General features: G+C 49.7%; 1 protein-coding gene and 1 long non-coding RNA gene across 2 annotated transcripts; both read left to right on the top strand.

Moving 5' to 3' along the window:
- Window positions 1-368: 368 nt before the first annotated feature.
- LOC147998625 (uncharacterized) lies at window positions 369-4,983 on the top strand. The gene is made up of 2 exons (XR_015645831.1): window positions 369-1,099; window positions 4,226-4,983. It is a non-coding gene; the product is annotated as an uncharacterized LOC147998625 (long non-coding RNA).
- Window positions 4,984-6,114: 1,131 nt separating this feature from the next.
- Window positions 6,115-8,214, top strand: Ddit4 (DNA-damage-inducible transcript 4). Its single transcript, NM_080906.2, has 3 exons — window positions 6,115-6,237; window positions 6,362-6,616; window positions 6,867-8,214. The coding sequence occupies exons 2-3, from the start codon at window positions 6,421-6,423 to the stop codon at window positions 7,358-7,360; spliced, it is 690 nt and encodes a 229-aa protein (NP_543182.1). The 5' UTR covers window positions 6,115-6,237; window positions 6,362-6,420; the 3' UTR covers window positions 7,361-8,214.
- The last annotated feature ends 8,152 nt before the right edge of the window (window positions 8,215-16,366 follow it).

Genomic DNA, 16,366 nt, shown 5'->3' with positions numbered 1-16,366 from the left:
GTGTAGAAGGGCACCCATGCTTTTTTCCTTGGAGTATTCTTTCAAGATAAGATTTTTAAAAGCCGTTTTCAAAAGCTGTGCTATATTGTATTGTCAGTATTTCCATTTCAAAAAGCAGCTTCATTTGCAAAAAAAGCCTCCGACTGGGTTTTTAACACTCCCTTAGAACAATCAAAATCCCACTTGAAGTCTTGTGTTGTGAGCTGTCAACAGCTTTTCACAACCCTCCGGTGGGCCAGGTGCAGCTACAAGCTTGCTTTTCCAACCAAGCTGTTTGTTGTTGTTCTAAGCAAACGAGCCAGCCAGAGATGCTCCTGGGAACACATTTGCAGGCTTATTGTCTCCTCCTCCTCCGGTTACTGCTCCACCCTCTCCCCCACCACAGGGGTGCACCCTGTTCTCTAGCCGCCTACCACTTCACCATGCTCCGAAGTTTCCAGAGGGCTGAGGAAGCCACTTGCAGCACAGACACGGAGAAAACCTGGCTGGTCTTCAGGGATTTTCATCTCAAATTCTGGGGTTCCCAGAAACACCCCCACCCCCACCCCAAGATCTGGTTTAACTTCCCAAACCCGACTGGGGCGACTTGCCAGACTGAGGCCCTGGGAACTGGTGCTCGGGTCGGGCACCGCCTGCAGAGGGAGGGGCAGGTGCCCGGGAGTCAGCGCCCGTGGACTTTAAATTGTAGGCTCTGGCGGGTCCCACGGGAACCGAGCACAATCAAGGGTGAGGCATCTCTTCTGCATGGTCAGGGCTCTGGCCACAGAGACTGGGATGTGGGGCCAACTCTAGAAGTGCAAATCACCCGGGATGTGACATTAGCCCACAACTGATTGGAACTGAGCCACCTCTCCACTAGGGTCTTCCCATTAAGGGGTGCATGCTGCACATTGCGTACATGTGAGAATTGTCGCCTGGAGCAGGAACCCTCCACAACACATGCAAACGGAAGACTTTGATGGGAATGGCCGAACCGTGAGGCCACCATGCTCACCGGACAAGGATCATAAGCTTCAGAGATGTTTTGAAGGGAGCGATGGACGTACCTTTTGTCTCCTTCCGGGCCACAGAGATGTTTTGAAACAAGTAGAGAAGGAAGGTAGTTACACCATTTTCAATACAGTATTTGTTCGCCTTGAAATGAAATTTTAGATAAGAGCCTTGCCTCCTCGTCTTTAAGGTTTCCTTTGGAGGTATGTGTTGGTGGTAAGAGTGCCTGCCCATATTTGTGAGGCTGTGGGATTCATTCCCAGCTCCGACATAGAGAAATAAAATACTGTCAGTATTTTGAGATACTTCAAGGAAAAATACTGCTTTTCACGATTCCCTAGATTGGCTCTCTGCACTGAGGCTGATTGGTTGCCTGTTGACTAGGGATGCCGCCCTCCAGCTGGAAGAACTGGGCTGTCCTTGGGTGCTGCTCCTAGTCTCCAGGTGAGGAAGGCAAACATTCAGCTTATGTGCCAGGTTGTAAAGGGGCTGGAGGGGTAAGGCGGAAGTCCTCTGAAGAGCCACTCTGTTTGCCCCACCAGATGCTGGGATTCCAACTATACATCTGTGTAGATGTGGGAATGCTGTCCTTCTGTTTCATGTAGCTGTCCACTGATCCAGTCAATGGGGGCCCGGTCTTCCTGGGGCTCTCCTGTGTGTGGGGGTGGGGGACTAGCACGCCCCGGCTGCTAAAGGATAGGAACATCACTGTCTTCAAGCTTCTAGGGGAGAAGAAAGGGAGGAAGGAACCTAAGGGGTGCTGGGGGGGTTGCAGGAAAAGCATGTCCAGGCAAGCCCATCATGCAGTCAACCTTAGCCAAGGGCACTGAGTTGAGTATCAAATGCAAAGCTATGGCCTTTGAGGGGTTCTGATTCAGAGGCCAGCACATAGTGTCCCTTCCCATGGGTGAGAGGTCATTCCAGTTCCCCAGAAAAGACAATGGTCAGGAAACCCTCCCATTTCTACATTCATTATTTTAAAAGATTTTATTTATTTAATTTATATAAATGATGAGTACACTGTAGCTGTCTTCAGACACACCAGAAGAGGGCATTGGATCCCCATTACAGATGGTTGTGAACCACCATGTGGTTGCTGGGAATTGAACTCAGGACCTGTGGAAGAGCAGTCAGTGCTCTTAACCACTGAGCCATCTTTCCAGCCTCCATTTTTTTTTTTTAAAGTAGGTAATGAATAGGCCTTGTCTGTTGTCATATTAAGCAGGTATCACACAGCAAGGCAAGCTCTACACTCCGGGTCTCTGTCGGGCTTTCTTGTAGAGTAGTCTCTTATCTGCCCTCTCCTTGCCTGAAAAAACATCACCAGGACCCAGGACTAGGTTCCTCAGGCCTTTTTCCATTACTTAACGAAAGGGAGAGAGAAGGAGAGAGAGAGAGAGAGAGAGAGAGAGAGAGAGAGAGAGAGAGAGAGAGAGAGAGAACTGATATCATGGTTTAATTGCAAGAGCACTTGCCTAGCATGTGTGAGACTCAGGGTTCAACCCCTGGTGCAAAACCAAAACCAAAAGGCTGAAGCAAACTAAAGATGGTTTCTGGGGCTGTTGAGATGGCTCAGTAGGCAAAGTGCTTGCTGCCAAGCCTGAATACTAGAGTTCTATCTCTGGAACAATGCACATAGTGTCCTCTGACTGCCACACACACCCCCACCCCCACCCCACAAATAAAATGCATGTAAAAAGACATTTGGAAAAAATTTAAATGTACTTTTACTATGCTAAAACTTATGTGCACATTATCAGATGTCCCTGGAACCAGAGTTCTGAGAGGTTAAACATGGGTGCTGGGGACAGAACATAGGTCCCCTGTAAGTCCTTATCACAGCTGAGTCAACCCTGCGGCCGGAAGCTGCTTTTTTTTTCTTTCTTTCTTTTTTTTTTCTTTTTTTCTTTTTTTTCCGGAGCTGGGGACCGAACCCAGGGCCTTGCGCTTCCTAGGTAAGCGCTCTACCACTGAGCTAAATCCCCAGCCCCGGAAGCTGCTTTTTTAAGACAAGGTCCTGCCTTTCCTGTGTAACCCAGTCTGAGTCTGAATGTCTGATCTTCCTGCTTCTACTTCTTAGTGCTCAGAGTACATGTGTGCCACACACCTGATTTCTGTGGGGCTTTTCCTTGTGGGGAACCCAAAGCTTCAAGTGTGTTGGGCTGGCACTGTTTCCGCCAATAGCCCCTGGATAGATTTCTCTGGGGGAAGAAAAAAACCCTACAAAATTATGCAATGCCTATGAACACAACCCTTTCCCATTTGAGGGGAAATGGGTTTTCTGGTTTTGTTTTATTTCTTAATTTAACTTTATTATTTTTTTAATTAATTAATTTTCTGAGATAGGATTTATGTAGCCTTGGCTGTCCTGGAATTACTCTGTAGACTAGGCTGGCCTTGAAATCAGAGATCCTCCAGGGAAGCTGTTTTATTAACAGAAAGATTCACTGACTGACTGAGGCTGAGGAAGGCTGCTCGGTGTGCAGAATATGCTGGCTTCAACCTAATCCCTAGTAATCCCAGCACTTGGCAAAATTCAAGCGGTTGTATCAAGTTCTAGGCCAGACTGGAATGCATGAGGCCCTCTCTCAAAAAATATAGACACTAAATTAAAGGGGGGAGGGTGGCTTACATAGCCCATGATGGTGTCTGTTGGATAAATGTGTGAATTTGAATAAGCTCTTCTTCCTTTCCAAACTGGTCCAAATTGGTCAGGGGTTCTTTTATTACTGTTCACTTTAAAGAAAGACTATTTTTCTTGGGCCAGTATGTCATATTTCTCTGAAGTACTTTTTCCCCCACCTTGTATCAGAAAGGTAAAGGAAGGGTTGGGGATTTAGCTCAGTGGTACAGCGCTTGCCTAGCAAGCGCAAGGCCCTGGGTTTGGTCCCCAGCTCCGAAAAAAAGAAAAAAGAAAGAAAGAAAGAAAGGAAGAAAGAAAGAAAGAAAGAAAGAAAGGAAGAAAGAAAGAAAGAAAGGTAAAGCAAGAGGAGAGGGAGGAGGGAAAGGGAGGCTGGAGCTGGAGCCCTTTAGAAGCGGAGCTGGAGCCCTTTAGAAGCGGAGCTGTACCTAGTAGCATGCCTGAAACACTGGGTTCATCTCTAGCCTGAAAAAAAAATGGCGACAGAAATATATCCATAGTCTATGTTCAACTCGGCTCAGCCTAGTTGGAGGAATGGGTGCCCTGCTGGTCAATTAATATTTTTCTCTCTCTCTCCTTTCTCTCTGGCATCAGGAAGATTCACTCAAACAGGGCCCCAACCCTCTTCACCTCTGTGAAAGGCATTACAGGATGATGTCACCTGCTCTTACGGAAGTATTTCGTCTTATCACCCTATCCGATGTCTTCTAGCAAGTGTCAAATCTAAATGTCAGGAAAGAACTCTAGCTCTTGGGCCCGGGAGTTCCAGAAGCAAACACGGCACTCTATTCTGCAGCTGTCATTAACTGTGTCTCCTAATCTAAGCCTATCCCCCACCTCCCGCGGTGGAGGGGGGGATGTTCATAAATGAGCGGGTCTCCCACCTGTAAAATGAATGTACCTGTGGGAGACCTCGGATTCAGGGCCTTTTGCAGTTCTAAGACCTGGCTGTTCTAAAAATCAGGCTTATTTTAATTTTAAAAATATCAGTGGTAGGAGCTATGCTCACGCCTTTCATCCTAGCTCTAGGAAGGCAAAGGCAGGAGAATCTCTGTGAGTTCCAGGCCAGCCAGCCAGGAGACTCCGTCAAAAAGATGAAATTGGGTAGTGGGGGGGGTGGGGGTGGGGCTGGAAAGCACAGTGGCCTGACTTCCCTGACAAGTGTCATGTGTCAGAAGCAAACCTGCCCAGTAGCGCGATGCTTGCCTGTCTGATCTGGTTTGGTTCCTGCCCGCCGGGCCAGAGTGTCTGATGTAAGTTTGGTCTTTTATTCCATCAGGGTCCCAGTGTCCTACATTAATAAAGCTTTTTCAAAAAAAAAAAAAAAAAAAACCCACACAAAAAACCAAACAGGTCTAGTCCGTCTGAATCTCCTCCCACCCTAAACAATCGCTATCAGCCCTCGAGCATCGCTGCCAGGATAGGTTTCCTGTTGCCTCGCCTGTATGATGAAACCCCTGATGGCTATTGCACTCGGGCTTTTCCAAAGACCTAGGTACTGGGTTCCATTGAATCCTCCCCCGACCCCTTTTTTTCCCCTAACACAAAGCATAAGAGGGGTTTTAGGACCCGGCGGACGCCAGGGGCTCTGCCGCAGTGGGTTTGGGAGGCACTGGCCCTGCAGTGTTCTGTCCCTAAGGCCTGCGGGTGGGTCAGTGTGTCGGTTTGATGTGAGTCCTTGTTCCCTGGCCATGGACCAGGCGCTATGAATCGGAGTCCGTGAACTCTAACTCCTACCCAAACCTTCTGCTTAAGGACAACCTCGCATAGGCGAGCAGTGATGTATGTCCTCCTGAACCCACACCCTGTTCCCCCAGGGCCGTAGTGAAACAGGAACACTGATAAGGAGACCTGGGAGCCGAAGGCCCTGAGTTGCCTTGTCTTTCGACCTATTACCAAAAATGCATCGGGTGTCCCCAGCAAAGACAGTGAGGGACTGATGCTCCTGGGACAACGGAGTAACGTCTGCCGCCGCGCCACGGTCCCACGGGCATCCAGTTGTGCGCCCGGTAGTGTCCTTGGCTCTTGGGCTCCCGGAACCTGGGGTTACCTTTCTCCCCTGCTCACCACCGCACCAGGTCCCCCAACTCTTCGTCCGAGTGTAGTCGTAGGCTGTCCCCTCCCCCAGCAACGCGACCCTATAATAAACAACTCTTTCCTTGATCCTCCCCTGCCGCGAGCGCCCTCAGGGACCTTGGCAGCTGCTGAAAGCCGCCTCGGATCCCTTCCAGAAAGGGGGTGTGGCCGAGGCTAAGGCGAGGGGAGAGGGGTTCGGCCGGGAGCGTTCTGGGGCTTCGTGGGGGCGGGGCCAGGCCGCTGTCACCAGGCAGGAGAGAACGTTGCGAACGTGCGCCCGGTGCCTATTGGATGAAGTGGGCCACACTCCCGGGTCTCGATTGGGCTGAGACCTGGAGGGGGCGTGGTCTCGTCGGGAGAGCCCTTATAGGCTGCTGCTCGCTGGTGCTAGGGATCACAGCAGGCAGGGGGGAGGTGCGAGAGGGCTGGAAAGGACAGGTCCGGGCAGCGATCGGGGGTTGGCATCAGTTCGCTCACCCTTCGAGAGGCAGATCGCTCTTGTCCGCAATCTTCGCTGACCGCGCTAGCTGGTGAGTGTCCCTCCCGGGTGTGCACATCTTGGCGGGGAGCGACCTCGGCTGTTGGGGCCCCAGAGCCCTCAATCCTGTGCAACGCCAACACTGACGCCAAATCCTTGTCTCTCTTGTCTTTCAGCGGCTTCTGTGCTCCTTCGCCGAACCTCATCAACCAGCGTCCTGGCGTCTGACCTCGCCATGCCTAGCCTTTGGGATCGTTTCTCGTCCTCCTCTTCCTCTTCGTCCTCGTCCCGAACTCCGGCCGCTGATCGGCCGCCGCGCTCCGCCTGGGGGTCTGCGGCCAGAGAAGAGGGCCTTGACCGCTGCGCGAGCCTGGAGAGCTCGGACTGCGAGTCCCTGGACAGCAGCAACAGTGGCTTTGGGCCGGAGGAAGGTGAGTACTGAGCAAGTGCTGAATTGGAGGTGGGGACGAAGCGAGCTGAACCGGATTAAAGCCACCTTAGTTTCCCAATCCACAGCACGAAAAAACAGATTATCCCAGGGTTAGAAGGCACAAGAGTGGGATGGAAACTGAGGCTCGGAATGGGAAGGAACGCCGTTTTCTTAGTAAAACTGCACCTCCCCCTCCCGTACAGCTCCTTTGGAAGGCGCTCTAATACCCTTCCCTGTGTTCTCTCTTCCAGACTCCTCATACCTGGATGGGGTGTCTCTGCCTGACTTTGAGCTGCTCAGTGACCCCGAGGATGAGCACCTGTGTGCCAACCTGATGCAGCTGCTGCAGGAGAGCCTGTCCCAGGCGCGATTGGGCTCGCGGCGCCCTGCGCGCCTGCTGATGCCGAGCCAGCTGTTGAGCCAGGTGGGCAAGGAACTCCTGCGCCTGGCGTACAGCGAGCCGTGCGGCCTGCGGGGGGCACTGCTGGACGTCTGTGTGGAGCAAGGCAAGAGCTGCCATAGTGTGGCTCAGCTGGCTCTGGACCCCAGTCTAGTGCCCACCTTTCAGTTGACCCTGGTGCTGCGTCTGGACTCTCGCCTCTGGCCCAAGATCCAGGGCCTGTTGAGTTCTGCCAACTCTTCCTTGGTCCCTGGTTACAGCCAGTCCCTGACGCTGAGCACCGGCTTCAGAGTCATCAAAAAGAAACTCTACAGCTCCGAGCAGCTGCTCATTGAAGAGTGTTGAACTTCGTCCTGGAGGGGGGCCGCACTGCCCCCCAAAGTGGAGACAAGGAATTTCTGTGGTGGAGACCCGCAGGCAAGGACTGAAGGACTGTCCCCTGTGTTAGAAAACTGACAATAGCCACCGGAGGGGCGCAGGGCCAGGTGGGAGAAGGAAGTGTTGTCCAGGAAGTCTCTAGGTTGTGTGCAGGTGGCCCCCTGTTGGGGCACATGCCCCTCAGTACTGTAGCATGAAACAAAGGCTTCGGAGCCACACAGGCTTCTGGCTGGATGTGTATGTAGCATGTATCTTATTAATTTTTGTATTACTGACAAGTTACAACAGCAGTTGTGGGCCAGAGTCAGAAGGGCAGCTGGTCTGCACTGGCCTCTGCCCGGGCTGTGTGCTGGGGGGAGGCGGGGGGAGGTCTCCGACAGTTTGTCGACAGATCTCATGGTCTGAAAGGACCGAGCTTGTTCGTCGTTTGGTTTGTATCTTGTTTTGGGGGTGGGGTGGGGGGATCGGAGCTTCACTACTGACCTGTTCGAGGCAGCTATCTTACAGACTGCATGAATGTAAGAATAGGAAGGGGGTGGGTGTTAGGATCATTTGGGATCTTCAACACTTGAAACAAAATAACACCAGGGAGCTGCATCCCAGCCCATCCCGGTGCCGGTGTACTGGAGGAGTGAACTGTGAGGGGATGGGGCTGAGGGGGGTGGGGGGCTGGAACCCTCTCCCCCAGAGGAGCGCCACCTGGGTCTTCCATCTAGAACTGTTTACATGAAGATACTCACGGTTCATGAATACACTTGATGTTCAAGTACTAAGACCTATGCAATATTTTTACTTTTCTAATAAACATGTTTGTTAAAACACTCGAGTCTCAGCGCCATAAATTAAAAAGGAAGAGGGGTGGGTGCTGCTGGTCCGGACAGGTTTCATCAGATTCCAGGGGCCACTTGTGTGTCCCCCTGACACCTTCCTAGACTACCTAGCCACCTGGTAACTGCCATCAGAACCAAGAACCCAGGCTCTCTCAGTTCTGCTGACTGGAGCTACTAGGAGAAGGTGCTGGAAAGCACCTGAAGGTGAAAGATGAGTCAGACCTCCCTGGAAGTCACTCCACAAGGACGGTTACCTCGGTTTCCAGGTGAGAAGGCCCAGTCTTCTTAGCCTAAGGCCCTTTCTCTGAGGAAAGTCGAGATTGATGTAGTACACCATTTTTAATCTCTTGAGTATAAAAAGGTTAGATCTTTGAAAGAGACAATTCAGCACAAACCTCTCCCTAGGCAAGGAACCTAGGCTCAGGAGATGTGGCCCGGGCAAGAGCAGCAATTCAGACAAAGGCAGGAGGGATGAGGAGGGTGACCCCTGACTTCTTCCCAGAGAAAAGGCCCAATCAGACAATGGGCTGGAGTTGAGTTCCTTATCAGAAAGCTTGGAGTTGGGCCAGGAAGGCCAAGGCCTTTCTCACTTCTCCCGACTCCAGAGTCCACCCACACCAAGTGGCCTTTGGAGAATGACTGCCTCCTTTGTTTCTCTTCCTGATCCCAGACTGGCTTTGTGCGTCCCAAGACTGTAAAACGGTTCTTTGCTCTGCATCCTCTTGGAGGGCTTAGTTAAAACAGTTCCCTCGGGCCCTCAGGCCAGGGATGTCACTCAGTGTAAGGTACTTGCCTGACCTGTTAAAGGACCCAGATTTATCTCCACATCACCCACCAACCACCAAGGAGAACCAGATCCTTCCAGTGAGCTGAAGGCAGAGACTAAAAACATCCGTGTTTTCCTCAGGGATTCTCTCCAGGGCCTGACCTTTGGGGTAGCCCAGGAGACCCCTATCTCTTTCGTAGAACACTCAGAACTTATTCCCGGAAGTAAGTGAACCTGAGTTAGAAGCCAGGTGTGACAGTCACTGTACAACTGGAATCCCAGAACTGGAGAGGCAAAGACAGGGGGATTGCCATTAATTCAATCTATATAGTGAGTTTGAAGCCAGCCTGGGCTGTGAAGTGAGTGCTAGACTTGCCTGGGCTAGTCTAGATGAGACCAGCTATAGCAACATAGGTTCTACTTCTTTCAAAAATAAAAATAAAGTAAAATAAAATAAGCAAGGGAGGGTGGGAAGAGAGAGAGAGAGAGAGAGAGAGAGAGAGAGAGAGAGGGAGGATACAGTCTCAGGACAGCCCTCGTCTGTCTTAGGGTCCCTCTTAGTAGCCATCCTGGGAGGGGTAGGTTGGGTGGGCAGAGGTGTTCTGTAACATCTTATACATGGAGAATGGCCGTCTCCTCAGACAAAGGCTGGTCCATGCTCACTCAACCTGAGGGTGCAGCCCAGCCCTCTCTTTTAGCTTACAGGTGCCGTTTATGAAACTGAGGCGCTGCCATTGCTTGTTCTTCTGTGTTCCCGACCCCAAACAGGAGCCAGGAAAGCCACAGCCAGCCATTCTCCTGCCTTGGTATCACAAGGCCTGAGTGGGCCTTCTATTTTAAAGCGGGTCAGATGGAGGTAGGAGGAAGGGGCTGCTTTTTTAGAACCAGTGTGACCAAGATGCCTTCTAAAAGCCAGCTCAGTGACAAGCTCTGATCTCTCTGGTAACCTCTGCCAGGGACATGGACCCTTGACCTTTCCTTTAAAGCCCAGAGAAAAAGATGGTCCTTTCAGGGCTCCCCTCTGACTCCCCACCTGCATCCTTCACAATGACCATGTTGAAATCTTGGCAGTCTTAGATGTCATTGTATCTGCTTCCAGCCCTGTGGGGTGCTCTTGGGTTCCTCTGTTGTATAGTGTCAGAATCATCAAATGCCTATTCTCCCTAGGCTCAGGGAACACTAGGGCCTTCCAGCCTTGTGAGGAGAAAGTGTAGAGGCACTTAATAGTTCAGTAGACCTACTAGCTAGCTACCTTAGGAAAATAGTACAGTCTAGTGAAGTCTTCTTTTTTTTTTTTTGGTTCTTTTTTTCGGAGCTGGGGACCGAACCCAGGGCCTTGTGCTTCCTAGGCAAGCGCTCTACCACTGAGCTAAATCCCCAACCCCTTCTTTAAAAAAAAAAAAAAAAAAAAAAAGATTTATTTTATTTATATGAATACGCTGTAGCTGTCTTCAGACACACACCGGAAGAGGGCATCAGATCTCATTACAGATGGTTGTGAGCCACCATGTGGTTGCTGGGAATTGAACTCAGGACCTCTGGAAGAGCAGGTTGGTGCTCTTAACCACTGAGGCATCTCTCAAGCCCCAGACTGAAGTCTTCTGTGCAGAGGCTTGAACCCAGAGCCTCATCCAAGCTCGACGTCCGCTTGAGCCTAATTCCCAGCCCTGGAGGTCTGGGAGGAGGTATGTTCTTTGCGACTAGGGCTGCATGATTTAGAATTGATGAGCTCTGGGTTCAGACCCTGTCTCAGACATTTTGTAGCAGATAAATGAAAACAAGTCACTTGATTGTTGTGGTCTGTGAAGAGGTGATAATATTGGGACATGACTCTGAAGAGGATGTCACTGGGCTCCACTGTGGGCAGAGAGAGAGCCAGCTCTGGGTTTGAGCAGTCCTGGGGCTAGGTGTAGAGCAAGTCCCCTTCCACAGGGACTCCTGCTCTCTGCTCTTGTTTTCCTCTTACATCTTTTCAAAAATCAATATTTTAAAAACAGTCTTAAAGCTCTGGAGAGATGGCACAGCTCTTCCAGAGGACCCAGGTTCAAATCCCAGCACCCATCTGGCAGCTCACAGCTGTCTGCAACACCAAGATCTGATCCCTCACAATACATGTATACAGACATACACACATGCACTATACACCAATGCACATAAAATAAAAATAAGTACATTTTAAAAAGTCTTAAATAAATTGTGTTTGAAGCTGGGCAATAGTGGCCCATACCTTTTAATCCCAGTACTTGGGAGGCAGAGGCAGGCAGATCTCTGAGTTCGAGGCCAGCCTGGACTATGGAGCAACCCTGTAGAGGACAGCCTGGGTCACACAGAGAAACCCTATATTGAAAAAAAATTATATATATATATATATATATATATATATATATATATATAATGACAATAATGTGTTGGCTTTTTGTGGTCTTCTGGTGTCGGGTGTCTTATTTACTTGCTTCCTGCTGTGATAAGACACCATAGCCAAGGCAAGTCAGAAAACATTTAAACTGGGACTCACAGTTCTTTTAATCCGTGACAGTCATGGCAGGAAGCATGGCAGCAGGTTGGCAGGCAGGAATGTTGAAACAATAGTCAAGGGTTTACATCCTGAGACACAAGCACAAGGCAGGGAGAGAGCAAACTGGGAGTAGTGTGGGTCTTTGATACCTCAAAGGCCACTCCCAATGATCCACCTCTGCCAATAAGTCTATACTTCCTAATCCTTCCCAAGCAGTTCCACCAAAGTAGGGACCAAATATTAAAACATCTGAGCTTAGGGGAGCTATTCTCATTCAAACCATCACAGTGGGGATTGAACCCATGCTCTCACACATGCTAATTATATGTTTTATCATTGAACTATGCCCCCTCATAGAAAACATTGTGCTAGTGGGGACCTTCTCTTCCACAGTCACCTGCCTGCCTTGTCTTCTGAGTTAGGTACAGAACTTTCCTTTTATTTCATCTTGTGGTTCAGAAGGAAATATTGAGGTCCAAAGTGTCTCAGGGAATCTCCTAGGAAACGTGGTCTCTGACCTCTTGGGTCTTCCATGTACCCTATATTCTCCAGGCTTTCTAGCTCAGCTGGCCTTAGATAGGCTGCATCTGGCCGTTGTCCTTGGCGGTGGTCAGTACTGGCGGGAGGATCCAGGGAAAGGCTAAGGAAACACTAATACAGGTTCCGGAATTGTACGGTAGATCATTACGAGACGTAATAATGTCCAGATGAGGGCTGGAGAGAGCACTGACTGCTCTTCCAGAGGTCCTGAGTTCAATTCCTGTGGCTCACAACCATCTGTGATGGGTTCTGATGTGCTCTTCTGGTGTGCCTGAAGACAGCTACAGTGTACTCATATGCATAAATAAATAAATTAATTTAAAAAACTCTCCAAATGTCAGAGTCATAAGTTAGGCAGCAGGACACTCAGACTCTTATACCGGACACCAGGTAAGGAATCTCTATCCTCAGTCAGTCGGGGCAGCTCATGAAGACTCTCGGTAGCCTGTGACCACACGGTGGCAACTGAGAAGATGGAAGCTTCTGGAATATTGTTTCATTAGGAACCTCACTTACTCGACCTATGTAGAGTTAAACAGATCTGTGGGGAGCTTCCTGAGAAAGACAAAGGGAGGAGGAATCCTTAATAGACGAGAGACCAGAGACTTCACCCCGTCCTCCAACTCCATTTCGTTCACACATACACATTTACAGGCAGGTTAGGGCACAAGAAGACAGCATGCTTCACCTTGACTCTCTCTATGCCTATGTGCCTAAGCAAAAGTATCCCAAAAGTGTAGAGGGATTGCAAGTTTATAAACTGAGGCTGGAGAGAAGGCTCAGAGGTTAGGACCCAAGTACAGTTCCCAGTACCCACACTGGGCAACTTTGCAGCTGGCTGCAACTCCAGCTTCTGGGGGATTCTGCAACTCTGGCTTCCTCAAGCACCTGTACTTATGCATATGTCCATACTGAGACACACATGTATAATTTTAAAAATAATAACTGTTTTTTTTCTTTTTAGATTTATTTATTTTATGTATGTGAGTACACTGTCTCTGTCTTCAGACACACCGGAAGAGGGCATTAGATCCTATTACGGATGGTCATGAGCCACCATGTGGTTGCTGGGATTTGAACTCAGGACCTCTGGAAGAGCAATCAGTGCTCTTAACCACTGAGCCATCTCTCCATTCCCTATTTTTGTTTGTTTGTTTTAATTGTAAAAACTTAATCCCAGCACTTGGGACGTCTGTAAGAGGTAAGAGAATCAGGAGTTCAGGGAAGCCATCCTGGCTACAAAGCCTAGGATACCTGAGACCTTGTCTCAAACAAAACAAATACCCCATTCCCACCCCACTCCCAGCAAGGGCAGGAGTTCCAGGACAGCTAGGGCTACACAGAGAAGGCTTATCTCAAAAACAAACAAACAAACAAACAAACAAACAAATTTTTAATTCAAAGTAGACTATAGGCCCAAAGAGAAGAGCTTACTGTATAAAACTCTTAGAAGAAAATAGAAGGGCAGATTGTCCTCTTGGGTTGGTCGTTGTTGTTGTTGTTGTTATGCCTTTTTAAAAATGGGTGAGCGTAAATCTTTTTAAACAAGGGGGGAGGGACTGGCTGCTTACTTACCTATATGTACGTGTACCACAATGGTAAGACAAATTAGACTTCGCCACAATCTAAACGGCAGCCTACTTGAGGGCATAATGACACATACCTGTATCCCCATACTTGGGAAGCAAAGACAGGAGGATTTTAAATTCAAGGCCATCCTGGGTTACATAGCCCCAGGCCCAGACTTCAAAATAACCAAGGGCTGAGGGTATAACTCAATAGTTAAACATTTGCCTGCCATGCAGACACAAGTCCTAGGGCCTGTTCTCAGCAGACCAAAATAAAAGCAAACAGACACTTTGAAAATGCAGCTACAGGGACAGGAGAGATGGCCCAGCGGTTAAGAGCATGGCTGCTCTTCCAGAGGTCCCGAGTTCAATTCCCAGCAGCCACATGGTGGCTCACAACCATTTATAATGAGATCTGATGTCATCTTCTGGCATACAGGTGTACATGCAGATAGAGCACTTATACACAGTAAATAAATAAATCGTTTTAAAAATTAGGAAAAAATGCAGCTGTAGTTAGGTACCGGGTGGTGCCTTTAATCCAAAGACTCAGGTGGCAGAGACAGGCAGGACTTTGTGACCTTGATTCTAGTCTTGTCTATGTAATAAGGGCCAGGGATACCCAGTGAGACCCTGCATAAAATAGCATCAACCACAAAATGGCAGCTACTCAGAAGGCTGAGGCAGGAGGATAGCTTGAGCCAGTGGTTTCGGGTCAGCCTGGGTAGCACATGTTTCAAAAACAATTACAAAAAGAGATCTTCTAGGGACACAGTCTACAGGGAGCCGGGGGACAGGCTCCATGGAGATGGAGATTGGGGACTGGGCACTCTGCCAACCGTGGAGTGACGAAGCAAGCTCGGGTTGCGGAGGCCAGATCGCTCATATTTACCAACCACTTTATAGTCAAATTACATCATCAGCCCTACAAGGTTGTTGCTGCAACTGTTATCTCCATTTTCCAGGTGAGGAAAACCAAGAAACACAGCAACAGACGGAGCCTGGACCAGCAGAGGAATGACCTGTGGCCTGTGCTATTTCATCATTATCCCGTTTCGTCATTTTTGAATGTACAGGACGCATGACATCTCAAAGTGACTCTGAGACAGGGCTGGACTGCCAGCTGCCCTGGCAGTTCCTTTTCCCCCCATTTCCCCTCCGGTCACTCTCCTTGGATCCTAGTCTGGGAGGTGGAGGTGGCTAGCAGAGTCAGAGCCACCTCAAAGGCCACTGGGCAAATGCTTGGCTGCTTTCTCGGAGGCGGTGGGGGGGTGGGGTGGGGATGGGGGTGGGGTCCAAGTCGGGAAAGAATTCCCGAAGAAGAAATTTCCGTGGCCCTTCCCCTAAGGAGGGATTTTCCACTCTGCCTAGGCAGACGTGCCTCTCTGAGTCCCCAGAGTTTGGCGGTGGCAAGCCTTAGGTCTCCTTGAATAGCTTAGCCCAGCACTGGAGGGGGTGGAGGAGAGGGGTGAGATTGTTGGAGAGGCAGGACTGACCTAGAAAGAGGAAAAGGAATGGGGGAGGGGCGGGTGCCCCGTGATGTAGAGGAAAATTCTAGAAGAATCCCAGCCAGGGATCGGCAGGGATAACAAGCTTCAAGGGAAACGTCCTAGGAGAGAGCAGGAAGCAAGAAAGGGGAGGACCAGGTGAGCGGCTGGAAGTGAGGGATGAGAAAGGGAACAGCCTGGAGCTGTTTGAAAAGGTTTCCGTTAATGTGGGGACCATGCATCGGACAGTAGTACTAGGTGCAAAGAAAGAAAATTATGTTGCAGCAGATGGTGGGCTGTGGAGCATATGCAGCCGGTGCAGGGCTGACTGAGAAGCCTTTGTACCAGGGTTCCTGCTGCCTGGACACCTCTCCCTCAGAGCTGCACCTGGCTGTCCCCTGAACCATCAGATGCAACTCCGTTCTGTCAGCAGGGAAGTGCTCCCTGACCATCCGTACTAAAACCCTCTCTCTCTCTCTCTCTCTCTCTCTCTCTCTCTCTCTCTCTCTCTCTCTCTCTCTCTCTCTCTCTCTCTCTTTCTCTCTCCCTCCCTCCCTCCCTCCCTCCCTCCCTCGCTCTCCCTCTCCCTCTCCCCTTCCCTTCTTCCCTGCCTCACTCCCTCCCTCCCTTCCTCCCTCCCTTCCTTTTTTTATTCTTTCTTTCTTTCAAAGCAATGGCTGTCCTTCTCACTGGAAAGTGGGAGTATCCTGAAAATTGAGACATTATTAAGCTTGTTTCATCAAATCTCCAGGGCCCCCCCTCTCAACAGAGAGAGAGAGAGAGAGAGAGAGAGAGAGAGAGAGAGAGAGAGAGAGAGCAGGCTGGGGAGATACTGTTGATTGACACCCACTGAACTAAAATCATGTTTTTCCTGAGCACTTACTGCATGCCAGGCACCATGGCGACCCTACAAACCTCTTTCTCCTTGGAGCATCCCTGCCAGGGAGGAAACACCTGTCCCTGTGTCCCCCAACCCCACCCAGACCAGAAGCTTGGCTAAAGGTCAAACAAGGGCACAGAGAACCAAGATCTGATCATAAATGTTTATCTTCTAGGCCAGTCCCATCCAACTGAAATATAATGCAAGCCATATATGTAATTAAACTTCTTTTCTAGTGGCCACACTTAATTGTAGAATTAAGTGAGATTAATTTGTTTGCTTGATACCAGGTCTCTTCTATTTATGCCACTCTTCCTGCTACCTCCAAGGCGCTGCAATCAGAGGGATGAGCCACCATGCCTGGCTCAGGTAAAATTAACTCTGATG

Source organism: Rattus norvegicus, chromosome 20 (assembly GCF_021556685.1).
Source record: "Rattus norvegicus strain SHRSP/BbbUtx chromosome 20, alternate assembly SHRSP_T2T, whole genome shotgun sequence".
In the NCBI taxonomy this organism is placed as follows: Eukaryota; Metazoa; Chordata; class Mammalia; order Rodentia; family Muridae; genus Rattus; species Rattus norvegicus.
Note: the sequence above shows the minus strand (reverse complement) of the source record. Positions and strands in the feature narration are given on the sequence as shown.

Bases quoted from the DNA above. Each gene is read 5' to 3' on its own strand.
- Ddit4 (NM_080906.2), top strand. From the start codon at position 6,421: ATGCCTAGCCTTTGGGATCGTTTCTCGTCCTCCTCTTCCTCTTCGTCC. The intron at 6,617-6,866 runs GTGAGTACTGAG...TCTCTCTTCCAG, and splicing joins TGGCTTTGGGCCGGAGGAAG to ACTCCTCATACCTGGATGGG.